This window comes from Argiope bruennichi, chromosome 5 (genome assembly GCF_947563725.1).
Source record: "Argiope bruennichi chromosome 5, qqArgBrue1.1, whole genome shotgun sequence".
NCBI lineage: Eukaryota > Metazoa > Arthropoda > Arachnida > Araneae > Araneidae > Argiope > Argiope bruennichi.
The window spans coordinates 15444890-15472329 of NC_079155.1; the positions used below are offsets into that span (position 1 = coordinate 15444890).

At 30.2% G+C, this 27440-nt stretch overlaps 1 protein-coding gene across 1 annotated transcript in view; it reads left to right on the plus strand.

Annotated features, from left to right (window-relative positions):
• The window catches only part of LOC129969128 (solute carrier family 35 member G1-like), a 49414-nt gene that overhangs the window by 5483 nt on the left and 16491 nt on the right, over window positions 1-27440 (plus strand). The window contains exons 2-3 of the mRNA XM_056083549.1: window positions 10373-10440; window positions 24862-25440. Coding sequence (XP_055939524.1) covers window positions 24945-25440 — 496 coding nt within the window. The 5' untranslated portion in view covers window positions 10373-10440; window positions 24862-24944. The remainder of the gene's footprint in view (window positions 1-10372; window positions 10441-24861; window positions 25441-27440) is intronic.

Genomic DNA, 27440 nt, shown 5'->3' on the forward strand with positions numbered 1-27440 from the left:
GTGAGTGTCGGAGTCGTTTTAGTTTGCAGATTTTCAGACGTTTGATTGAAATGTCATTCATTTAGGTTATTAGTTGCAGTAGATTTTGCAATATATCCTATAAGTGAATAAATTATCGCATTCTGCCGACAATATTGGGGCGCCGATTATGAACCGAATGTGATGAATAACGGAGACTATATTCGCAGATTTTCAAACATTTGATTCAAAAGTCGTTCATCAAGTTTTTAATTTGCACTACTTTTGGCAATACAACCGACGAAGCAACATGTAAATAAAACATAGGACATGTCGCATTTTGTCAAAAAATTTTGATCGGTCGACTAACAAGGGGAGGGCACGGGCTTGAAATCTGAGATCGGGATGAGATTTAGTATAATGATAGTATACATTTAGAATGTTCATTCACGAAAATATTAAAACGCAATGGCCAGCCAATTTCGAGAAAATGGTCCTCAAATTTTCGGTAAAGCTTATATACTGATAACTTGATCCCGAAGATCCCGATGGCATGGTTGTCTTGGTAACCGTCTCGTATACGGAAGGTCAGCTTTCGAACCTGGCTCGGATTTTTTTCTTTTTTAATAGCTTTTATTCAATTAAAAATTTACAAATACTCTTATTTAATGTTTTTAATTTTTTTCATCCAAAATAATCCTTTCAGCATTCTATATTGTTCGCGTCCGAACTATAGTAAATTTTTGTTGAGTACGCGTACTTATTCTCCTCCGATTTGAAACACATCTACATTCCTGAAATCGATTTTTCCTACATTCCTGAAAACTTCGAATATTTTTTATTTATTATTCTGGATTTCTAAGTGTCTTTTATAAAACTTTGTTTCAACATTCATTTTATATTGCTTCTGATGTAAAATAGTTTGTTCATTTAGCATGACACGTTATTCTGGCACAATCTGTGCTTCTATTTATATACTACTATCTAGAATGGAATATAATCATTTTTTTTTTTGAAATTAGATCTCAGAGAAATTAAGTATCAAGATTTTCATAAAGAAATAAACTCAAATCTTGACAATTTTTTGATAGAAAAAGAAACTGAGAACATTTTTTTAGAAATACCTTTGTAAAGTTTTAATGAAAGAAGTGATCAGCATTTGAATAAAAACGCTAAATAATAATTGAGTTTTTTTAAATAAATGGTTTAATTATTATGAGTTATTTTGAAGACAAATTAGTGAAATTGGGCTTGGCCCCCTGTCGGATTTATCTTGCCTCCCCGTCGGCACATCTCTGCCGCCGCCTCTGCCTTTATTGAATCGCTAAATATTCATTTTCAGAAATAAAAGCAAAAAGGATTCATTCAGATTAAATCCACAATTTTATTCGCAGCTCGAACTTTATTTAAGGAATTTATATATTATGCCGACACATTTTATTAAAAGGGTATTAACACAATTATTTCTAACTATTTTTATTAAAAAGAAAGCGAATATTTTTATTATATAAATTAAAACTTCCTTTCATTTGGAGTCGTTCTGATTCGTCAATATGTTAAGCGATGCTATTTATAATTTATAACTATAAATAATTATATCCCGATACATCTAAAAATACCGATATTTGTTGGACGATATATCGCGATGAAGAAGTTCGGTCACCGCCCAGCCCTATACATCATGCATATTGTTTGTTAACGGATTTTAAAACCTACCGAGCTTTTGCACATGCGTTAGGATAGGCTTACATTGACAAAACAGGGGTGAGAGGAAAGTGAAAGGAGGAGATGCTTATATTTAACAATAAAATAAATTCTGGAAATGGGCTCATCCTTCCTTCCTTCGATTTGTGAGATAGAATCGTCGAAAAGGGGTCGTCTCAGGATATTGAAAATAATAATTCTGAAATTATGTGGTTGAAAGAAATAAATTGGGGTTATATTCGTCTCATTGCATCAATGATTGTCAATATAAACAAGAAAGGAATAATGATAATAGTTTTTATAATTTTGTTCATGTAATCCAAAATCTGTTGTGTAAACATAGAATAAGAAATTTCTCAGTCTGTTGTAAACGTAGAGTAAGTTAGGTTTTGAAAACACCACCCACAAGGCTCATCCAACCAAAAAGTGTTTTGCAATGAACTGTCATTTTTGCCACACTTTCTTTTCTTCCATTCGAACACACAAACTGTCACGTGACTTCTTTTTTAAAAAAAATGAAACAAAATCAAAGAAGTTCACAATTTCAACATCTATTCTTTCAACTCCATCGTAGCCGAGTGCTGCAAAGAATTAAAAGTTCTTCAAAGACAGGTAAAGGAAAATATAAATATTAACAATATTCTATTCTGCATGTGATGCTTTAATGACATGCACTTATTTAAAAAATAGGAGCGAATATTTTGTTGAAAATTTATCTTTGGTCATTTTTTATTGAATCAGGTTCTTCATCTTTCATGTCTAGTATTAGTTGTTTATTATTGACAAATTTATTTAATGCTGAAATTCTGGTTTCATTTTTTTGTGACTGAAGAAAAGTTATTATTCCCCCTCAAAGGACTTAACACTTTACCGACCGGTAGCGGTTCGAACATACTATGCCATTTCACCGCGCTGGGGAGCAAACGTCGAATAATCGACGACCGTTTGGTAAGCGCTGAGAACAAAACGTCGATTAATCGACGGCCGGTTGGTAAGCGCTGAGAACAAAACGTCGATTAATCGACGGCCGGTTGGTAAGCGCTGAGAACAAAACGTCGATTAATCGACGGCCGGTCGGTAAAGTGTTAACAATACTTGCTCGTAGCGTTTTGTGCTATATATGCATTTTTAACCATTAAATCATAACTAGTCATTGAACGATACGCACTGGAGAACTGATCATTGAAATGGGGACATTCCTATTTAATGCAATTGCAATTTTCTTATGCATATCGTATTTGATTTATTAAATATAAGAAATAATCTTTCTGAATAATGCGAATTCAGAAAAAGGTTGATATTTGAACCTCCTTTAATTCGAACTATCGTAACATGCTAATGTTCTAAGTTTAATTAGTGTTAATTTTATTTTTAAACTGTACTCTTAATTGCACAGCAACGCAAACATTCGCACAAAAATAATTCAATATCTTCATGCGGCGCTTGGCTACAAATTCATGAACTAAGTAATAAAGGTTTTTTGTAAAATTATGTTTAAAGATATTTTTAACTCTTTGCACTCAGATGTCTCTTCTGAAGCATTTTGCAAGACGGTGCATCATTTTCTCGTTTTACTTATTTTTTTTAATATTAAAATTTGTGACTACATTTAGATTGATTTTTTTTTTTTTTTTGAAAAGCGTTTGAATATAGTTACATTTTTGAATATTTGCATAACAAATTTTTTTAAAAAATCAATGAAACCAAAAAATACCTGTTACATAGTGAGTTTTCAAAAAAAAAAAAAAGTGTTTTTTGCTAAAAAGAGGCAGAAACAAAAATCTTCTATTTCAGAAATTTATCAAATGATTTGCTTAATACTTTGTATAATTCTTGAGAAATATATTATATAGTTCCTGAACTAAACCATTCCTTAAATATTGAGGTGCGACTGATAAATATCTCGAAATTTTCAATTCTTTTTCCACATAACAAAGCACTAAATCAAACATAAAATATTTCTAAATGAATAGACTATTCTCTAGTTCAGGAACTGCAGAACATATTGAGAAATGATACCAAATTTGAACAAAAAAATATGCATTAAGATTTTAATGTGAAGTTATTTGTAAAAAAATTCTATCAAGGATTAGGCCGCGGTGGCCTGGTGGTAAGGTCTCGGCTTCGGAACCAGAGGGTTTCAGGTGCGCGACCCGATTCCACCGAAGAACCGTCGTGTAAGTGGGTCTGTTGCACGTTAAATCCGTCATGACCAAAAGTCCTCCCGCTGGTGTGGTGTGGTGTGGAGAGGTGGGTGCCAGCTCAGGTGTCGTCCTCGTCATCTGACCGTGGCTCAAAATGACGAGTTCCGTCCCAAAATAGCCCTAGTGTTGCTTCAAACGGGACGTTAATATAACCAAACCAAACCAAATCTATCAAGGATTAAAATTTGAGAAAATATCTGAAGATGTAAAATAGCATGAAATTGCATGTAAATGCGGACATAAAAATCAGTGTAACTTCCCAGAAAATACTTAAAAACAAATTTCTAACAGTTTTTTGCAGAAACCTGTTCAAACATTAAGAATATTATATTAAAAAAATCGACTTTTAAACTTAGTGACCTACTTTAAAAATACAGAGTGGTAAGAACATATAGATTAATTTTTCAAAGAAATTCACCTTTAAAAAAATGTTTATTATTCCGAAAAATAAATGTCTTTGTATAAGTTAAATAATTATGCATCGAATTACTTTTCCGACTGTAAAAAGTTAAAAATTAGTTTACTGAAATAAAATTGGGTTCTCTAAAATATTTTTTGAATTTTAAAATGATGCAAAAGTTTTCTCCTGAATAATATGCATCAAAGATGTTACGGAAAACATTAAAATTTTTATTGTTCTTTAATTAAATTTCTAAAATTTTGAAAACTCTTTTAGTGACTATCTCCTACTCAAGAAATAACTGTCGCTAAATTTAATAGGTCTGGTTGAAGAGTGTCTGTAGGGTGCTTCAAATTATTTTTAAATCGTGTCTATCTAATGACTCGTTTTATAAATAATATGCCATCTTGCAAGCATTTTCATTTTTTAAAATTATCCTCAAATTTCCAATATTTTATGGCTTATTAATTTCTGAACCATTGCTCTATTGCAACGTTGGATTATTTTTAAACACTTATTATATGCAAACATGAAGAGATTATTTTACAGCGGGATTACAGCTTTGTTTTACAAACACAATATTAATACAGTTTACTTTATATGATTTATAATAACGTATAAATACGATTTATAACATATTTATAATAACGAATAAATATAATTTATAATAACGCATCCTGCCAATTCGCATGGAGAAATTTCATGTTGATCTTCACGCTGAAGAACACGAGGGTTCTATAAGATTTTCAAACTATTCTATGAGTAACTACTGGCATGTCTGCCAATATCTCGATGTAAATATTTTGTCTACATATCAATCTGTAAAAATATTACTAGATATGCCTATCAAGTTTTGCGTTTTCCACTCACTATCTGTTTGTCCTTTTTAAATTTTCCTTTATAGATTTATGTTTTAAATGATTTTAATAAAAAGAATCTAACAATATGGTATTCTCAACATGGAAATCACTTGTATTCTAAACATAATATTACTTTATATAATATGTAATAATATTTTTAAAATTTAATTTAAACTTCATTAGTTTCCTAATTTTTAGCTCAATTTAGCCCATAGTAACTTCATTCTAAAAATATTCTCTTATTTCCTGATCCATTCCATTTTTTCTATTTAATTAATGCAACAAAAGTTACGGGTAAATGCTTTCGTGAGCTGTTCCTACGCTTCGCGTAAAGGATAGAAAATTGCCCAGCAAGCATATTCTTTCAAAAAAGATCCCTGTGCTTCCCTTGCCTGGTCGGCGCGTGAAGCGGAAATCCCTATCGAAATCTTATTGTATATAAGTAATGTGGAGAAATATTTTCCCTATCAATTTTTCATGTTATACAAGACGAGGGAACGTTAATTTATCTCTTTCCTTACCCAATCTGTTGCTGTGAGCGGACGAGCATTGTCCGCGCCTCTTGTAAATAAATTATGCCTTCCCGGGATGGATTAAAGCGAATTTAAAAATGAAAAGTCTCCTCACTGCTTGTCGCACCTGCCTGCTGCTTCAAAATATATGCTTACATATATTGAAAATGTGTAATGTTCGTTAAATTTAAGAATCACGTTTGGGGAGGATTGGCTAGTTAAACTGTTAAATGGTTCCTTTCTTCCATAGTTAAACTATTAAAACTCTGAAATCTTAAGTTTTTGTTACTGTATAGTATATAATTAGTTGCACTATGATTACATTCAAGTTACCTTTTCTTGTTAAACATTTGGTAGTTCTTTAAACATCTGGTAGTTCTTTAAGCCTGAATGACAATGAAATGAAAGAAAATTTTATTTTCTTAGAATATCAAATATCCAATATATAGAAATGTTCAATAAGAGTATTAACAGTTCGTCATACAATTTGCATCCATGCTTTTTAGATACATTAAACTGTCTTAGATAGAAAATCAATTTGGAAAAGAATTTCGGATGTTATATCCAGAAATTAGAAGCGATGCGACTTTGGTTGGTTATTATATAATAAATTAAAGTTGTAATCTAAATTTGAAGTATCGTAAGCTAAGTAGAATGTTCTTTCAATTGCTCGTCTCTTTTTTTTAGAAAGAAAATAATTGTCAGACGATTTATTTAAATCTTATTCGATAAAAATCTCGAGCTTACGAGACATTTTTAAATATATTTTTGCTGTCTTTTTTTTTTTCTGTAGAAAAAAGGTCAATAAAAGACAGAGTAAAATCAAATGAATGCATTCCTGACATTTTAAAACGTCATCTCCTGATTCTTTTTTTCTTTTTTTGCAATATCGAATCTATGGAGCTTGAACTTCACCTGATTTTTTTTGACACACTTATGGCAACTGTAAGTTCCACGCTTATGTGAGTCATTCGCTTCAGAAGCTGCTAGAAAATTGCGCTCTGCAGACATACACCCGCGGAACTCTGAAAGAAATGTGACAGTTGCCATGTGTTAAAAATGAATTGGCTAGAATGTAATTTAATGCATGTTTTTACTAATGCTGCTTTTATAAAACTTTGCTCATTTTATATTTGTAAAGATGCAATTTTGTAATTGATTTTTCATTCACTTTTTGATGTACTAGTTTTCTGAATTTTTGTGCAGTTTCGTAATTGTTATTTTTTAATTATTAAAATTATTTTCTTAATTATTAAAATTATTTTCTTAATTATTATTTTTTGTTTTAGCAGTGCTGATGAAAAGGCGATATTTTAATAACTTCAGATCTTAAAAATCCCATAATCGATTCATTTTCATGAAATTTCATTCTCATATGAATGTCATTTGATAGCAAGTTGGAACAAAATTATTTCGATATACAGGGTGGTTATGATTAAACTTCCCTTATAAACAGCATCCTACAAAGCAAACGGGTGAACGGATTGCAACGAAATTTGGTATATAGGCTATACTAGATGCGCTCACGGAATTTCGAAAAAAAATTAGTTCCAAAATGTCCATCAAAGAGTACTTTTTCCGGAAAAACATAAATTTAACACAATAAACAACCAAAACGGAATACAGAAACAATGTTAACAATCCAGAACAAGAATTATGAGTAATAAAAATGTAAAACCGGGGAAAGCTGTCAATTCTAGAGGAAAATAAAATGTCGATATTTGCATGCTTGCGAGGAAGAAAAGGGAGATTTACGCAAAACAGGTTAGAGTATGAAATGTTTGCAGACATTGTCATGTTTTATGTCCGCGCGATTTCTCATTATGTCCGCGCGATTATACCACTTAAAAAGTCTCTTGTATCGTGCAGGTGTTGCGACTTTAATGTCTTAAAGAGTCCATAACGCTTCATGTGAGAAGCATTGCAGCTGTTCAATTACGATCTGCTGTTGAACACACTGTCCATCGACTTAAGATTTTGCAGGTGAATGAGGGTGGTCACATGGAGTACCTCTCTCTCTGCATCACCTGGACACGATGAACAACTGCTCCTCTAGTGAAACTCCATCCTTAATCTGTTCTTGTTTCAGCAAACTGAAAATTGCTTTTTTTTCTCTCAAACAGCGTACTGTAATTTTTTCCTTCCCTTTACTTATTGTGGTTCTATGACAAGGTGATCAGAAACTACTCAATAAATGTAAATATTGCTTCTGTATTTCGTTTTGGTCGTTCATTGTGTTAAAATTAATGTTTTTCCGGAAAAGGCGCCCTCTACTGGACATTTTGAAACAAAAATATATATATATTTTTCGAAATATCGTGAGCGCATCTCTTGTATAGTCTATACACCAAATTTCGCTGCAATCCGTTCATCAGTTTTCGTTGTAGGATGCTGTTTATAGGGGAAGTTTAATTATAACCACCCTGTTCTTTAATAGTTCTAATTATAAAATTCATTAAATTGCCAAAATATTAAAATATGCTGTCTCACATTACTAATAGTATTGAACTTCCTCTTATTTTGACCACAACAGAGGGGTCGCGATGGCCCTCTGGTAAGTTCTCAGCCTCAAGGCTGGAAGGCTCCAGGTTCGAGACCCGATTCCACCGAAGAACAGTCGGATAATCAGTGGGTCTAGTGCACGTTAAATCCTTAAGGGTCAAACGTCCTCCGGCTGGTGTGGTAAGGCAGTTTAGAAAGGTTGAGAGTACAAGCTCAGCTGTCGCCCTCGTCATCTAACAGCGGTTCAAAATTACGAGATTCGTCCCAAAATATCCTTAGTGTTGCTTTAAAAACAGGACGTTAATATAACCGACCTTGACCATAGTAGATGTATATCTAGGGATGGACTCTATTGGTCACTAAAACGGGTGAGAAGGAATTGTAGCCTATGTTAGCAAAAGAGCAACTTTTGATTCCTTAAGAAGGCCGCGGTGGCCTGGTGGCAAGGTCTCGGCTTGTGAGCCGTAGGGTTTAAGGTTCGAGACGCGATTCCACCGAAGAACCGTCGTATAAGGGGGTCTGTTGCACGTTAAATCCGTCATGCCAAACGTCCTCTTGCTGGTGTGGTGTGGAGAGGGGGGTGTTAGCTCAGGTGGGTCTAGCTCGTCCTCGTCGTCTGACCGCGGTTCAAAATTTCGAGGTCCGTCCCAAAATAGCCCTAGTGTTGCTTTACAACGGGACGTTAATATAACTAAACTAAAACTAAACTTTGATTCCTTAATATTAAGTGATGGTGTTTCAAAGCATTGAGCAGATCATTCAGTCTTTAAATATGTCACACACAGACTCTGCCATCAGTGTAATGGAGAAGAAATTCGGATAATTAGATATGGTCACTTCTTTTCCAAATCTCTTCTTTTGTCTACTAAAATCATTTCTTAAGTTTAACCATGTTATTAAAGATCTTTTGTGGTCATCAGTTATTATAACCAATCTGTTGCAACACCTAACGTGAAAGAGTTTTATTGAAACAATTATATTGCTTTATTATTTGTTGAATTTTACTCCTTCTGTTGGCGCACACAATGTGCATCCATTATGTGGCTCCTGGTGGTAAGGTCTCAGCTACAGGGTCGGAAGGTTCGAGACCCGATTTCATCCAAGAACCGTCGTGTAAGAGCGACTGGTGCATGTTAAATCCTTCGGTGCCAAATATCCTCCAGCTAGTGTGGTGCGGTAGTTTAGAAAGGTTGAGGCTCAGGTGTCGCCCTCGTTATCTGACTGCGATTCAAAATTAAAATACAAGATCTGTCCCAGATTAGTTTTAGTATTGCTTTAAAACGGGACATAAATATAAATCAACCATCATGTGGCTGTCCTTCCGTTCACGAGTCATTTCCACCTGTTATCCATTTTTTTTTAATTTTTGTTTAGCTTCTATTACTAGATTCGAATCATCGTTATAAAAGGAAAGTTATCAATATCGCCGATTGCGACGATAACTGCGTTTCACAATCGTCGTATTCACCAAAATTCTATTGTATCAGCAGCTGCATAGTAAATATGAAAATTTATTAAAATAAGGTAAAATGTTGTTTTGGAATAAAATTGATATCAAGAAAAATGTTTTATTTTAAAAGGGCATAAAAATAATTGTGTAATAACATGCTACAAGTTATAGTAAACAACAAAATTTTAGATTAATCTTTTAATTAATATTTAAAACCATTCTTTATTATTTCTTAGTTAGCAAGAATTTACTATGTTCTGAATTTGGTAATTGTAGGTCCAACGCGCAACCCCATAAAACGTTTTGAACATTTTTTGCATATAACTACTAACTTAAACATTTTCGTTTAGTTGATCATCTAAAAAAGGTTGAAAATAGTTTTTGCCTACCTATTTGTGTTTATCATCTAGAAAATACCTAAAGATATATAAAAAAAAATTTTTAAAAAAGACACCGCTGATTATTTGGTAACAAACAGTATCCTAAGAAATAATAAAGTTAGCAAATACTGAAACTGAAAAATGTCAAGATTTGAACAATAAAAAGTGATGACATTCCACAATCACGTTCTTGCCATCAAACCAACAGTAAATTAAATGCTCACGAGATGTTTGTTATCATGAAATCTTTTCTGTAAACATAAAAAAAGTGTATACATTAGACAAAAATAATCCCCTGCAATAAATTTTTATGTTATATGCTTCTGATAACACCTTGAAATATTTCTTTAAATAAGCGGAAGCATAAAAAATACAACTCAGAAAATTTTATTTTCATTTAAGGTACTTCAAACTAGATTGTTGCAGTTACAGAAGTTAAACTAAAGTGAAAATGATTGATCCTGCGAGAGGTAAGATCTTCATTTTTTATATTCAACAGAGTAAATTCTATGATCTTTCACGAGACTGATAAAAGGGATCTTTTACAAGCTGTAATCATAATTCTGACTCGTAAAACCTAGAAAGGTTTGCTCTAGTCTTGTTATAGCCTTTGACAAATCATAAAACAGGCAATTTTCGAAGAGATTTGTTTGTTTAAAGTAAATTTTAAAACGAAAGATTGTATCATATTTCAGTTTATTCGTTAAATATTTGTTTTGTTTCCTTTCTTTTATTTAAATTGTTTTAAGATTCTAAAGATATTTTATATTATCGATTCATTTACTTCCCGATGTAATAGTTCAGAAATTTGCACAAATATGCTTCCTCGGTCGGTGACAAAGCAATATTTATGAGTTAGATTTTTATTTCATTTTAGAATTTAATTATGAATTAATTTTTGATTCAAAATTTCGATTTTTATCGGGAACAAAAGAGCTGTTCTGATAGAGCGAAAAATCATTCGTCATGCTGAACATTTCATCTGCTGTTAATCAGATCAATTTTTAGGTTTAAAAAATGCTATAAAGTGCAGAAAAAAGAATAGGAATATTTATTTTTTAGAAATGAAGAATGAGAAATAGTTGATGAAAAATTTATTAAGTCTTGCAATGGACTCAGTATCTTGATATTTTACAGGTGATTGGCCTTAACTAGAAATTTCAAATTTTATTTTATGTATTCATTTTCTTGTTGAGACTTTATTTTCCAAATGTATTAGTATAAATGCGAGTGTCTATTATGAAGTATATGTCTATATTCTCTTTTATCTGTAAATTATTTCTTAATGAAAATCACTCCTTGATTCGTTTAAAAATCTGGCAAGCGCGATCCTCTAACTTTTGATATACGAATTTACATCCTAATTAGATGCCACATTCTGTTTAGGAAATTTATTATTTTAATTTCTACGATAATATAAGGGCATTTGAGATATTGCATCATTTTTAAGCAATTTTTGCATTTTAAATTACTTAATATTTTCACTTTATTGCAAATTTAAAATTAAAACTTCGGCAATTCGATGCACGAATTAGACTCGTCATTGTATGCCGAAGACTTAATATACCTGCGACTGTGAAATTTGGCACAAAATGCCCAAAATTACACGGCGATTCGTAACAGTTGCTCCGTTTAAAAATAGCTGTAACTTCCGTTTAACCCTTTCAGGGCGAAAAATGTATATGTGCGTTTACGATAGAATCCCTTCTAGGCCAAACTCCTCATCTTTGTGTTAAGACAGAATTTGATCAGCAGGGCTACTGACACACGGGTGAGCCGGGCTTTTAAAACAAATTTTCTATCAGATGGTATTATTAGTCCATGTTTCTTTCAAAAGATGCGATCAGTACATTAGAATTTCCCTTTCCGAGGTCAGTTAGGAGTTTAGCAAGTTTCTGTGAATCATTGGATTTTTGTGAATATAAACGAAAACACGTGCTAGTGAGTGTAAAGAGAGACATTCGTTCATTTTGAAGTGGTTAGTAGTAATTCGTCCTCTCATTTGGTAAGGAATGTTATGGAGACATTCCAGCTAAGATCTGTATCACTAATTTAGAGTTAATTTAGGTACTTTTAATTATAGTAAAATATACTAGATTTTTATTTTTTAACCACTTGCAATGGAAAGACGTATGCCATGCATTTTGAGATACTTTTGAAACAGAAATGCCAACGAGATGCTACACACAGAGCCACAGAAGTAAAAATGATGTTAGTGACCGTCAATTGAGATTATTTTCCGGAACACAATCTTAGGTTAAAAATTAATTTATTTAAGATATAAATCTTTTCCCGATTTCTATATGGTATTGGATACTTTGTGTGGCCTCTCTGGACTATAATGGACTATTTTGTCAAGCGCGCGTGTAAATTTGTCACCACAAGTGGTTAATATTAAAAGTACTAATTGAATTTATTATAATAATTGGAAATGAGATTTATCATATTTATTTAAAAATCGTTTATTTTAAATCAATGTTACTTTTTATGCATTACATACATTTTAAAAATGCAATGCACGTTCGAAAAGAAAAAATAGTCCGATTTGTATGGACAGTCGGCGCTTGACAAGTCAAGGTTCTAGGGGGAAAACCTGTTTGCGCGACCATCCATTCCGAAGAGGTGTAGCACTAGCAGTTAAAATTTATTATCGACTGTCAAAAACTGCACGTATGTTCGTAACATTTGCATTTATTACAACTTCTCCTTAAACAGCAACTTCTTAAACAAAAGAAAGTAGGAAAAAAAAGGTGAACACATTTCACAGAAGTTAAAATTTCGTTTAGGTTCGTACAGATATATATCTGTCACTTCCGTTTGGATTCGTATTGATTGCCGTTAATTTCGAATATTATGTGTTAGTTATGATTTTATCTCGTATGTAAAATTGCATAGATGCTAATTTTATATATATATATAATATATATAATATAATTTCCAAGATTATTTAAGTTATATTCAAAACCAAACTGCTTGAAAATTATTTCATGTTTTTCGCAGCTGCCTTACTAGCATATCAAACTATCAACAATGTATGTAAGCTTCATTATTTTCGTAAAAATGTTGTAAATAATACAAAAAGATCGTGTTTTCCTGTACGAACGAAATGACGAGAAAAACTGTCTGGGTTATATTTCCTGAACAGGCTATTTTGAATGAACAATACTCTAATAAAAAATAGTTTCTTTTATTTGATTATCTTTAATACTTTGTATTAAAATTTGTGGAATAAATTTGAGGACGAAATAAAGCAGTTTACATTACAACAATAAATAGAATTTTATGATAGCTGGAAGCATTGTTTTCAAATACTGAAAACAATTGTGGTAATGATACAGATATTAAGAAAATATATGTATATATAAAAAAAAAATCTCGAATTCAAAGTATATGCATTCAAGTGACGCAGATTATATACACCGTTGGGAACCACTGTTGTGTAAGATTTCCATTTAAATTCTCTTGGTTGCTATGTCTTTTTACGAATCATAATTGAATTATGGTTTTATTTTTCCAACTTCATTATTCCGCCATGAAAGTTAGTTTATATAATTAATCTCTAAATTATTCTTTAAGAATATGAAAATTGATAAACCCGAAATAAACTTATTTTTTAAATTAATTTCTGAGGTTTAATCCTACAGTGCCTCGTGTATCCATTTGGCTACCCACTTTTATTTTCGTTTAAAAGTTTCACATGATTGTTCCAAAGGACAGTAATCAGTGTTTCGAAATTGTTTTTTTAAATGCTTTTTGATGAACATTTGTAGAAAAGATCGGTATATGGAAATAATGGTACTAGAATTAGATTTAAATGAAAGCTTGGGAAAATACTAAAATGTATGTTGTGTGAATAGATCGACCATTAAAAATACTTTCAAATATTTTCTTTTTTGCATTGTAAAAAATATATTGATAAAAAGGGACTTTTATTTTTATTATAGAATTATAATGTGATTTGTGGTCATTGGGGTGTATTTTAATTCATAATGTAGCCATTTGGCTCATTTTTTTTGGTTCAACCGGTTTGGGGAAAACATGTTAAAAATACATTAACTTTTATCAGAGAGTATAGAATGTTGCAGGGAAACCATCCCCTTTGGTTCAGCTTTCAACTCCGGTTATTGAGGAATTATGTCCATTTTGCTCTCATTTGTTTTGGCGTTGAACCAGTAGAGGATTTGGGTGTTTTGCGATCCTAGACATTATAAGGCCCCTCTTTTAATAAATCTGTCAATTTAGTTTTAGATTTCAATATATTTTTAATTTTAATGCGTTAATGATTCATTTTGGGGGAGTTTTAGAAACTGAGATTTTTTTTTTTATTGGTTATGAATTGAAGATTGATCGGTTTTCATATTTATACACATTACTATTGAAACAACTTGATAAATACCGTTAATAACTAAATGAACTAAATGAAACAAATAGAACAATTATAGTATATTGACAAAGTTTTAATATTATCCAAATATTTAAAAATTCATAAAACGTTGTTGTTTTTTTCATAAATTAATTTAACTAGTCTAACATTTTTTTCTGTCCTCTCAACCCAGTGGCTTTAAACATCTGCCACTAAAAATGAAATAAATTGGGAAATCAAAAATTAATCTTGGAAATGATATTAAAATCATTCGAGCAGTCTGATCCTTAACTTTGGAGATTTTGGAACTTTTAAGTATATCACTCGACTCCAAAAAAATATTTGGACGCCTGACAGTTTACTTTTATTCTATATATATCTGTAATTATTGTCTGTAGCAGAAAGTGTGTATTCTTTTCTTTGTTTCTTTACAACAAACGAACAAATTTGAAAAATCTTCTGTAAGTTGAATAGGAGAGAATTGTCATATTTGAAGTATATTTTTGGTTTTTATATTATAATGAAATACCGTACATAAATATATAATTTAGTGGTTACAATAACGATCTGTTACTAGCTCACTTTTTTGTTTTTTTATCGGAATGATTTTATTAATCACTTTTTAACGATGTTTTTTTTTTTCTTTTTTTTTTCAAAAAATATCAAATATTTTCAAACAAAACCTAATTTAAATATAATTGTAATGTTACATGAAACGAATGTTATAATGTTTTGTGCACATATTTAAATTGTTGACTGGATAAATTACATAAAAAGGGCAGTCAATGGGTTAAACAATGTTATTAGTAAATTTCTTCGAGCGCAGGAAGCTAAGGGGGGGGAAGGGAATTGGGAATCACATGCTTTTAAGATCGCTTATTTGAAAGAAAAAAAAATGTACGATGGATAGCTTAAAGAAATCGCTGCATATAAATAATTTTTTTTGTATAGATTCGATATTCAAACAGATAGAATTTTTTTTATCTCCGTCGCAGTCCTTATCTGCTTGAACCTTCGTAAAAGAATACAATTTAATTTCTGAAGAGAACCGGTTAGAAATCCGGATTTCGCCCACCTTTTAAAACCAAATGCCCTTGATGATATAATCTTTTACGCCAAGGACAACTAGAGCCACCAAGGGCAAATACCGAACTTCATGTAATATATAATAGGTTATATAATTTTTAATAGGTTATATTTCTGATGCTGAATGCTGCTTCTCATCTAATATGCAGCTATAAGAAACATTTATTTGATTTTATTTTAACGTTGTGAAAGAGAATATGGATATTTCATTATTAATTATACATAGTATTAACAATCTTTGGCTATCAGCTGGCTAGCATTTAATAGTGATTCTTTTTTTTTAAAAATGGGAATTATTATGAAAATTTTCAGTTTAATTCTGTGCACGAATGCTGATCTTGTTTCCCTCAGCACAGAATTTTTAAATTTCGAATGTAGATAAACATTTAATGTGAACTATTTTATAAGCCTTCTCCATTTTGTTCGTTCATTATTCTCTAGGGTAGCATTCGAATTTATATTTAAAACAGCCTAACAAATATTTGAATTGATATTTGAAACAGCCTTAACAAACATTTGTATTTGAAATGAATTAAATTCTAATCATCCAAAACTTGCATGATGAATCAAAGTATGTCAGTGAAATATATAACGGTAAGAAATAGAATCAATCTTCATTGAATCTTTATGTATTCTACTGATTGTTACATAATTTACATAATATATTAGGATATTTTTGTATAGTGATTTTTTTTTAAAATCAACGCTACAATTTTAAAGCGGAATTTCAAGCTTAAAATAGAGATAATAAATTTTATACCAAAGTAAAAAACAGCAATATTTAAAAACTAAAAAAAAAATTCACTATTTCTTACATCTGAAATTAAACTCATAAAATTAATAAATGCTCAAATTTTATGAAATGCTAATTTTATTTTTGAAAAGTTATTCGATATGAGGAAGGAAGGGAACTGCATCTTCATGCATTGGTTGCACCTTCATGTACCATGACAATATTTTCATAGTGCCATTATTATTCATGAATTTTTCACCAAAATGTCATCAAATAGAACTCTATAAGCTTCATATTAATCTGATATAGCACATTGCAACTTCATTTTTCGTATTCACTGTTCTGAATCCATTAATTCGATTTAAAAAAAATGCTACAGACTCTGAAGGGCATAGTTTGAGGATTAGAAAAAAAAATTGGCAGAAGTACATTGCAATCGGTGATATTTCAAAGTAGATGCAATATATTTTGACCTATGAATTAAACTTTTGCTTTATCTTTGACAGGTACCTTTTAATCACAATAATATGTTCCAAAAGGTGAATCTTAAAATTTCGTTTAATTTTTTAATGAAGAATCTATAAAACTTTCTTAATGAGAATCTCTTACCTGAACAATAACTATTGGAAAAATTTGGTAAAGCTAGATGCAGCAGTTTATATTGAAAGCTTATTGGACATATTGAAAGCTTTTCTATCTAGCATATCGTATTGAGTAAATTGTAATTTATAATTGTCAGCTCGTAATCATATCATATCACATCAAAGAAAATTATAAAAAATGTTAGCATGTTTTTTAGTTTATTCTATTCTGGAATTTTCGTTTCAAATTCTTATTCATGTGTAGATTTTTAAGATTTCTTTTTCTCTAATGATTTAACATTTAAGTTTCATTCATTTCAATTCATTGATATCTTTAAAAAAAGTCAAATCAGCGAACTACAATCTTTTGATTAATAACTGATAATTAAATATTTAAAATGTAAAAGAAAAATTTGGTATCGTTCCGGGAAGAGCAATATAAATTCAATATTTGTACTTCATTCAGTTCTTCAAATTTAAATAAAAATTTTATCGTTTGCAATTTTGTTTTGAGCATCATCTACGACTTATTTTTATTAGATCTTTTTATAGTTGGGAATTGTTTATTTGCCACATAAGAAATGGAGTAAACAATCTAAATTTACTCAAAGCAGAATGACTTGAATAGAATATTCACTGCTAACTGTAGAATAAAAGGTAAATCCCAATTTTATATATTCAGATTTTATTTTATCGCTAAATAATCGGAGCATTATAATCAATTATTTACTATTTCTTTAACATTTCAATGAATTTTTATTTTAAATCTATTTGATTTTTTTTAGTTTCTCCGCGACAGGTTCAGAACTTATTAGTGAGCTAAAACTTTTATTTATACCAGTTAAATTCAAATAAAAACTTTGCAATGATAATTTCATTTTTGTGCAATATTAATTTGTTACAAAGTTTATAATGCATTTTATTATTGTAATGAAATTCGAAGTAATTTCTATTAATCAAATATTTCACTCGTGGTTTTGATGTTTCAAAAGCATTGAAAAAATTTTTACAGACATTAATCCGAAGTAAAACTTTTATTTTTGTAATTCAAAATCTTTAATAAACACCATGTTTTTAGGATGGAATTCTTTCTCTTAACTGGGTAACGTAGAAGTTTTTAAAATGCAACGACTGATGCAATAAAGAGAAATAAGCTATATAATGTTTCAGAATAGAGGCTCAAATTTCTTTCCTTAATTAGAAATTAAAAAATATTATTGTTCAAATTGTATGAAATCAGAATTATTTCTTAATGAAAAATTAACACTATAACAACCAAAATAGATCTTTATCAGATATATTTAATAAACGTTGCAGACGAATAAATGGTCATAAATGTTGCAGACGATTGCAATTGTTTTTTTTTTTATGTTTGAAATAAAGGCGGCCAAAATTAGAAATTTACAAAAGGTTAGGAACGGAAGTGAAATGAAATGTTGAATTTATCAATTCATCAGAAAAACCACCGACAGCATAAAACTTTCTAAATGTTAATTATTTTGGACGAATCATCAAAAAATTATCGTAGAAATTGCGTTATCCTATACTGAATTCGAAGCAATGATTTAATTAATTTAATCATTCTCGCTGTTTCACATAAATGACGCCATATCTTCGTAAATTCTTTCAGATTCTTGTTCTCGTTTAATATGCAAAATTTCATTTGTGCAGTCCCCTCATAAATAATTAAATCAAATAAAAACAGAATATTTATAAATTAATTGAAGGCACTTTTAAATTTTCACATTCATCCAAAAAAACTTTTGCAATTTTTCTAATTTTAAAAGACTCATTTAATTAATTATTCATCCACCTATTTCGCAATTTTCTAAATTTTAATATATCTAAGATTTTTTTAAATTTTAATTTATGATCTCAAATTTGTTAATTTTCAGACTGAAAAAACAATCCTCTTTACCTGGCTTCACATTCTTCATTAAAAAAAAAAATCACTTATTCATTCGATGTAAACGATAAAATGCTATTGCCAAAGAAAGTAAACTAAGAAATTTTACTCTATAAATGTAAGACTGTACTAAGAAATTCAATTTCTAACATCTGGAATTTGCGAAGAAACACTTGTATGATTTTATTCCTTTGTTGTCTTGTAGTGATCTTCTCATAGGATCACTATCATACGGTAGGCGATCAAAGCCGTTTGGCATGTTGCCTGGGAAAGCATCTCGTATATTTATAGACACTCTTTTCCAATGTCATCTCCTCTAGTTCTTAGTGCACGCCAGAGAAACGTGATTATGTAGTTTTCTTTTTTATTTTCCCCTCCCCCCTTTCTTTTTGCTTTTTTTCTTTTCTCCCGTCTTCGGGAAAGGGTTTATAGAATGCTAAACTAATTCTTGTCTTACGGCTGCAGATGAATGACACGATTTTAAAATGGCAGAGAAAGAAAATCCAGAAACTGTGGGCAAGTGTTCTTTATTTTTAAATTTTGTTTGAAGAACAGGTGTTAGTCGTACTCTTTTGTTAACGGACATTTTAAGTAAATAGAATTATCGTCTGAAATTAATGCATGGCTTATAGAATGTGCATTTGTTTTTATAGATTTACATCGCTGTCGAACTTTGTAAACAAATTAGATATTTATCGCTAGAATTTTTATTTTTAGATAAAAATTAGACTTAAATAAGCACTATTTGGTAATTTCGATTTCTTTTACAAACTTATTCTTTATAAATACAATATTTTGTCTCAATATAAAATGTATGTCTTTTTTTCGGCCCAGTTTTAAATTGCTAGAATTTTTAGTTGAAGTTCATTCGCTTATTTACAAGTTTTATTCTCATAAGCACATAGATTTTTTTACCATGCTTTACCAAATACTTTAATATACCAAACATTTTACTTGTGAAAATTATATTATTTTAAGTACAAATGATTTCCGTCTATCCGGATTGAGATCAGACCTAATCTGGATAATCGAATCTCGAATTGGATAACTGAAGAAATTAATTCAAAAAGGGAAAGCGCTACTTAATTTTTGATTATTATAATTATTTATATTAATTATATACTAATTTAATGATTACCAAGTCCTTTATACCAGCATTTATACGTTTCTTTATGTATATATTTTAAATATTTACATGTTGCATTAAAAATATCACTGCTTGAACAATGAATCAGTTGCCTCACAATCTTCATCGATTTTATCAGAAGATTCTTGTTGTGGGATTTCCCTTTTCAATCGGATCCAACCAAGTAGCTGAAGGTCAGATAATTGTCTGTAATTATGAATATGTAATTACGATCGTTAATTGGAACATTAAATCCAAAATTCTCACTGACACCTTTTTCTTTAAAAAATTTAACTTCAAATGCTCGTTAGATAAGAAAGAGGCATTCATTTAATGAATATTTAGTTTTGTTGTTGTTGGTGTTTTCATAGTTATTTAGAGTTCTGTATACTACGCTGAAAACAAACATGCATTCTGAGTTGAATGCGTGTTTATTTTCAGCGAATAGAATTTAATTCCATCCTCTTGAATAAGAATCGATTCAGGAAAATTAAACCTTTGTGGTCGAAAATCTGATTAAATGGCTATTTTAAAATTTACTAACTTTATAGATCTTAATTGTCGATAATAGAGATAAATGTTTACTGAAGATTTGATTACAGAAATACAAATTAGAAAAAGCATTTATATTTGATAAAGTTTAATCATTTCGTAAGCTCAATTTATATCGTTATATAGTTTTCAAATTGTCATTGATGATTGATTGTTGAAGAAATCAATGAAACTATGTTGATTTCATCACTAGTAAATAACGTTCTTTAGAGATGAATAATTCGGTAAATTAAATTATTGTTAAAATACTTAAGCCGGTTTGAACCTTTTTTCAAAATTAACCATAACTTTAATTGATAATTTCAATACTGCAAAAATTTGAGAAAGGAAACTACGTAGATGAATTTTTTATACGACGTAAAAGCTTATTTATTATATTACATTGGAGTATTGAGCATGCCAGGAAAAATTTAATAAATTCTATCGTAAAAAGGGAAAACAATTAAATAATTTTTCAACTAATAAATTAATTATTGGTACTGAATAATTATACATATATCAACTTTTATAATGCAAATAAATATCGCAAAAAGAACAAATTAAACTAAATTCTTAAATTTCTTTTCAAGTATTTGCAAATATATATCAATATTTCTGTGAAATTAAGTTACCATGAGAATAGATTTTGTTAATATATTTGTAGATATGTCATTTTTTTTTTTTTTTTTTAGCATTTTAACTTAAAACTTACATTGCAGTGTGTAGGAATCAAAGAACACGACTTCACAGTCACATGACAGACGTAATAATGCATATCGCTAACATCTTTTTGTATTGATTCTATTCGATGACGTCACATCCGTTTACATCAAATAAGATTCAAGAGTAAAACTCGTTCAGCGCACTCACCATGTTACGCGAAAAAAAAATCTCTCATTTTGCTTATTTAAAGTAACTTCAGGGGACAGTGGGCTGACTCTAGTAGAAACTTTTGAGAATTATTCATTTAGGGTTATGAAATTTTTTTATGCGTATATATTAAAATATAAATACATCAAATTTCTTAAACATTTTAAAGTAAAATATATATTTTAAAAATTTAAAATCTACATTATTTTTAAAAATTTTGAAATATTCCAAAAGACTTAATTTTTAATTTTTTTAATTATTTTTTTTCTTACTACCCAATGCAAGTTTATTTAGAACAAAACTACATATAATTTTGTAATTCCAATTAAATGCTAATATTTTAGAAATGTTTTTATGCACACTTATTGAATTTTCAGGGGAATTTTACGTTTTCCTGAACTAAAATTGACTTTTAACTAACTACAGAAACTCGAAACATAAAATGCATACCCTGTTTTCTCTTAATGTTTGACCGAAATCTTTATTATCAATTTCATTTAATATCTTCAAAAATTAAGACAACTGAAACATTTCAAAGATATTTAAATCTAATTATAATATCATTTTGAGATAAGGCATCAAGATGTACTTTTTCCCACTTTTTCCTTCAAATATACATTTTATTAAACAATACATTTTATAACACTATTTTAGTTGAATATAAACAAATATTTTGGTGATGAAATGATAAAAATAAAATTGCTCGTTTTCGTTCATTTTTGCTTATTTTAAAGTTCACTGTCCTCTTAACAGCTTTAAAATTAAATTTACCATTTATTTTGAAAAAAAAAATTCTTAATGTATTTTATTCATCATATAGATTCGTGCTGTCTTTGCCATATTTTTAAAATCTAATTTAGAACTTTTTAAATAATTTTCTTTAAAAAAAAACGACATGCATCGTCAATATTGAAATGCGAGATCTGTAAAAAAATAAAATAAATATCCATCAGCTAGGAGAATTTAAGAAGAAAGATTTAGTTGCTCGATATTTTTCTTTCATCCAAGACGGATGAAATCGTGACTCAATTCAAATAAGAATTATCAGATTTCCAAAAAATCTTTAAAAAAAAGAGCATTAAAAATCCTATGAATGTTTTGTTTCGGATGACGGCTTTCAAAAATGTTGGTTATTTATAGGACAAATGATGGCAAGCATCTGTGTGTTTTCAAACGGCAGCTCTTACTTCTCAATCTGCAGTAAAAACTAGCTTTTAGGTTCCGTTTTTAAAGACTTCTTAACGTAAACTTTGAAAGGGGGGGGGATCCTCAAGGAATGATGAAAATGAGGAAATAGAAGAAACTTAATCTATAATTATTTATAAAAATTTAATCCACGTTTAAAATTATTAAGAATTTAGAAAAGTGCAAATATTAATAAAATAATATAAAGTGCTAAAAATGGAATAGCGCTGTAAAAAAAAAAAAAAATACCACGAAATTTAAATGGGGGGGGGAGAGTATAATTACATTTAAACTCAGATTTTAAAATTTTTCCCATTTTTTTTTTTTTTTTTGACTGCATTAATCGCTTTAAGTATTAGAATTTTAAAAGAAAATTAGTTTTTGGAGAATACTGGTAAAATCCTTTTATTGCACGTAAATACTTCGGTTCTCATCATCTCGGTTAACACTACAAAGCAATTTTGAAAGCTATTTCTATTTTTCTTTAAGAATAATTTCACTTCATTAATATTTTTGTTTTTTTATGAGGGAATATGCTGTATATGCAAACAGTTTCCGTTAACTATGCATTAGAACAAATGAACAAAATAAGTTGTTAAAACAAAATGAAGGCAAAAAAATGATTTAGTTTCATTGGTTTAAAGCTAGTTTAATTAAATAAAGCTGCTTTAGAAATGAAAATTTCTAAAGCAGCTTATAATAAGATGTATTATACATTTTTAAAACTGTAAATTTAAAAAGCTCAATATTGTTTCTACTTATCTAAGCGTTAATTAACTTAGCATTATAATTAATTATATTATGAAGTAATGCAGTTGTAATAATGGTCATGGTTTTTCCCCCCTCTATTTTAATTGTGTGTTTTTTTCTATGTTTTTACTTTAATATTCAGTCACGGTTAAAAAACGGTATTAAAAATACTTGCGTCCTATCTTAAATACTTGCGTCCTATCAGTTTGAAATATAAAGTAGGCAAAAATGAATAAAGCCAAACTTATTTTTTTTTCATGTGAAGCTACTGTTTTGTATCTCTAATGAAGCTACTGTTTTGTATCTCTAACATATCACTGATTAGGTATTGGCATTCTTAAGAAGTATAACATTTTTCAATGTTGAAACCAGTCCCACTGAGGAGAAGCCGTATAAGCGGGTCTAATGCGTTTTAAATTCGTTGGGGACAAATATTTGCATTACATTAACAGAAGGGGTTTTTTTTGGGGGGGGGGGGGGTACGGGTAGCTGAGGTGCCGCCCTTGTCAGCTTATTGCAGTTCAAAATTACGAGGTCCGTCCCAAAATATCCTAGTGTTACTCTGAAATCAGTTTCTGCTATAAATTGAGCTTCTGTGCCATTCAACTATTTTATTCCTATAAAGATTTAAAAAAGAAAAAAAAAAAGATGCTCTTTTATATGAAGATGCCTTTTCAAATTTTTTTTTTAATTCTTGAATTCATTGTTTTTATCGAGCTAAATAAGGCAAATCTTGAATTGATAATTAGTTAAATAATTATTAATTCCTTACTCGCCTATTTTAACTGAATGACTAAAATGACGCCAGTTCATATTGAAATAGCACCAGACATTTTGTGAAAGGTAGGTGCGTTACGAGGCCCTCTTTTTAAAAAACTACTCAATTTCATTTCACATTTTTATAAATTTGCAACTTATGTTAATTTGCATTAGGTAACCTTCCTATTATAGTAACTATAAAAATGTGCACTTTATGTTTTTATATGTTACTGACCACTTTTGGCTACCAACAGGTTTGCCAAGATTAGTATTCACTAAAATTTTCATTTCAATTAAGATATAAAATACAATACAGCGGCATGTGGTTGTCCCGTCGGGACAATTACTTGCCATCGGCCGCACAGCATTTTTCAACCTTTCTACGCATGCGCTACCTACTTGCCATCTTATAACTGGCCAGTTGTAAACCTACCTTTTTTGTGTAGGCGTTTATAAATACAGGTCTTAAACTACAGATTATATGGTTTATAAATTTGTAACTTAAGAGGAATTAATCTATGCTAATAGTAATTAATATTACCTTCCTTCCTCAGTGGCCCGACAGCCCCGGGTGGGCCCTGGCCTTCTCAAGAATTTTCTTCCAGGCCTCTTTTCTTGGCCATGGTCTTCCAATTAATCACTCTTAATATTACCACCTTGAAAAATAATAAATATACTTGTAGCTTCTAGAAACTTCTGAACAATCTCTACACGATGTTGCCAATTGATGTTATTTTTTTCTTTAATTTCATACCCTAGACCATAGGTACAGTATGAACTTTCGAACATACTTTTAGCTTCCATCTATTATACAGCTGGTCACGTACCTTTAATTATTTTTAAAACAAGAAAAAAAAATCGTAGGATTTTCATTTTTTTAGTGTAGTTTTATTTCCTCCCTATATAAACGCTATTCCACTATTTATGAAATTATTTTGATTAATTGAATGCACTGTTAAATTTTGTGATGGGGTTCTCATATCCAAAATTCTCCTCTTCAGGATAAATATCGGAAGAAATTGCATGTTGAAATAAGTTACGACTGTATTGGTCTTCTTTGAATTACGATTGTTAAAGCAGCATAATGGATAACGACGATAATAGACCACGGCCACGTATGTCTGCTTATGCATTCTTTGTACTAGCTTGCCATGAAGAACAACAGAAGCACCCTGAGGAATATGTAGACACTGATGAATTCTGGGAGCGATGTCCTGATCAATGGAAGACTATGTCTGAGCAAGAAAAGCTAAGATTTAATCAGATGGCAGAAGAGGATAAAATTAGATATGCATCTGAAATGGCCAACTACAAACCTGTGGGAGGAGAAAAGGCTCCTGTAAGGAAAAGAAGAACAAAGAATCCCAATGCACCCAAGAGACCTTTGCCTGCTTTATTCTGGTTTGCAAAAAATGAGCGTCCCAAAGTAAAAGAGCTAATGCCCGATGCTGCAGCTATTGAGGTTTTTGCAGAAGTTGCTCGTCGTTGGAATAATGCCTCGATTGAGACAAAAGCGAAATATGATGTACTTGCTGCTGAAGATGAAACGCGGTATCAAAAAGAAGTGAAGGCCTACAAGGGTAAGAAAACGAAGGGTGCTCCTGCCACGGGTACCAAAAAGAAACGTTCACGGCAATGTTTTTAGATCTCAATTCAATACAAAAATCAAAAGAATAAATACATGTGAAGCTTCTAGAAGCTTTCGATCAATTTCTACGAGTTGTAGCCAACAGATGTTATCGTTTCTTTATTTTCATCTTCTTAACTTCAATTTATTAAATCTTAGTCCATGTGCATTTAATTACTTTTCAAATAAAAAATTAAATTATTTCGTAGAAGTTTCATTATTTAGTTTTCCAGTGTGGTATTATCTCCCCGAGTAAACGGCTTCCGCTATTTATGGAAATATTTTGATTTCTTAGATGTATTGTTATATGTTGGAATAGGGTTCTAATGTCCAAACTTTTCCTTTTCAAGATAAGATGAAAAACATCTACAAGTGTCTTAGTGCACCAAGTGATCTCATGCGGACTTTCAATCCTATACGAAAAATAGTTTAGTCTGAAAAATTGTTAAAAAAAATGTTTTGGTCAATATAAAGTTACATAAAAACTATTAGATGTAACTTATGAAGTTGAAGTTGTCGCGATTACCCGTCAGAAAAGAAAAGAATGCAGTTCTTGTGCTACGAATAAATCCTATTAGCACAAAATACCCAATACCAATATCATGACAATACCGTCCAATATTCAAAATATCGACGAACATCGTGGAGTTATCAAAAAATATCTTTTGCTAATAAGGAAGCTTTACCGTGACCTTTAATGTCTACCACAAAAATTAAACTGAAGATAAAAATGAAAGGAAACAATAATAAATAAGTTTTAAAAAATATTTTGACTTCCATTCTGAGAACCAGCTTCTTCTGACATTGATCCTGAAGAGAGTTTTGGATTTGAGAACCCCATCATAAATTAAATCAATACAACCAAGAAAATATAACAATAAATCCAAAATATTTTCTTAAACAGAGGGCGCCGATTATTTAGAGAGGGAATAATGCCACACTTAAAAAAATAATAATGAAACTCCTATGATTGAAGTGTAATAGCTGGAAGCTAAAATTAGTGTCGGATGATTGATATTACATAAACAATAACATCCGTTGGCGGCAACATGTAGAGATTGATCAAAAATTTCTAGAATCTACACGTGTATTCATTATTTTAATTTTTTTATGTTACATCTTAAACTAAAAAGGCATTGTGAACGCTTCTTTTTGTTCATTTTTTTTCTTTCATTTTTAAATTCAGATTTACTTATGTGTTTGTTAAACAATGATCATCAGTTCCAAACCACATAATTTCTCTTTGTCGGAGATTTGAGAGAAATATTGGAAGCGAATTGTCTGTAACAGTATTTAGGTAAATTATCATGTGCAAATGTTGGCGCTCTGATGTCCCCGCATCCTCCTAACGCAAACACTTGGGACAAAGCTGTCTGGACAATGCCAAGCGCATAATTGCATGCCATCATCCGTTCATTTGCTTATCCTTCTAATGCATTTATAGATAAAGGTCTTATTCTACAAGTTATAGAGTTTACAGGTTTTGCTTTCACGTGTTGACCTTAAAGAAATTAATCTATATTGACAGCAATTAATAATATCGCTCTTAAAAAATAAAACTTCTACAAAATATATAATTGAACTTTTGATTTTAAAAATGAATAAGCACACACGGAAATGACGTTTAATTTAATAGTCGATATCTAAAAAGATAGTTGAAAGAATGAAACAACATCCCTTGGCAACATCGTGTAGAGATTGATCGTATATTATAATCTGTCTGTATATTTTTTTATATTGAATCTTGATCTAAAAGCGACATTATGAGCATTTCTTTATATTAATGCTTAAGAATTATGACTGTCATTTATTAATCATTTCATTTCAAATTGTTACTTTCATTTGTTGCTTTATATTTCGTGAAAATACTATTTTTTTTTTAATGTTTTACTTATTTTTATTTTTTTTTTAAATCTGAAATCATCAATTATTCTAGATGTTACTTTGAGATTT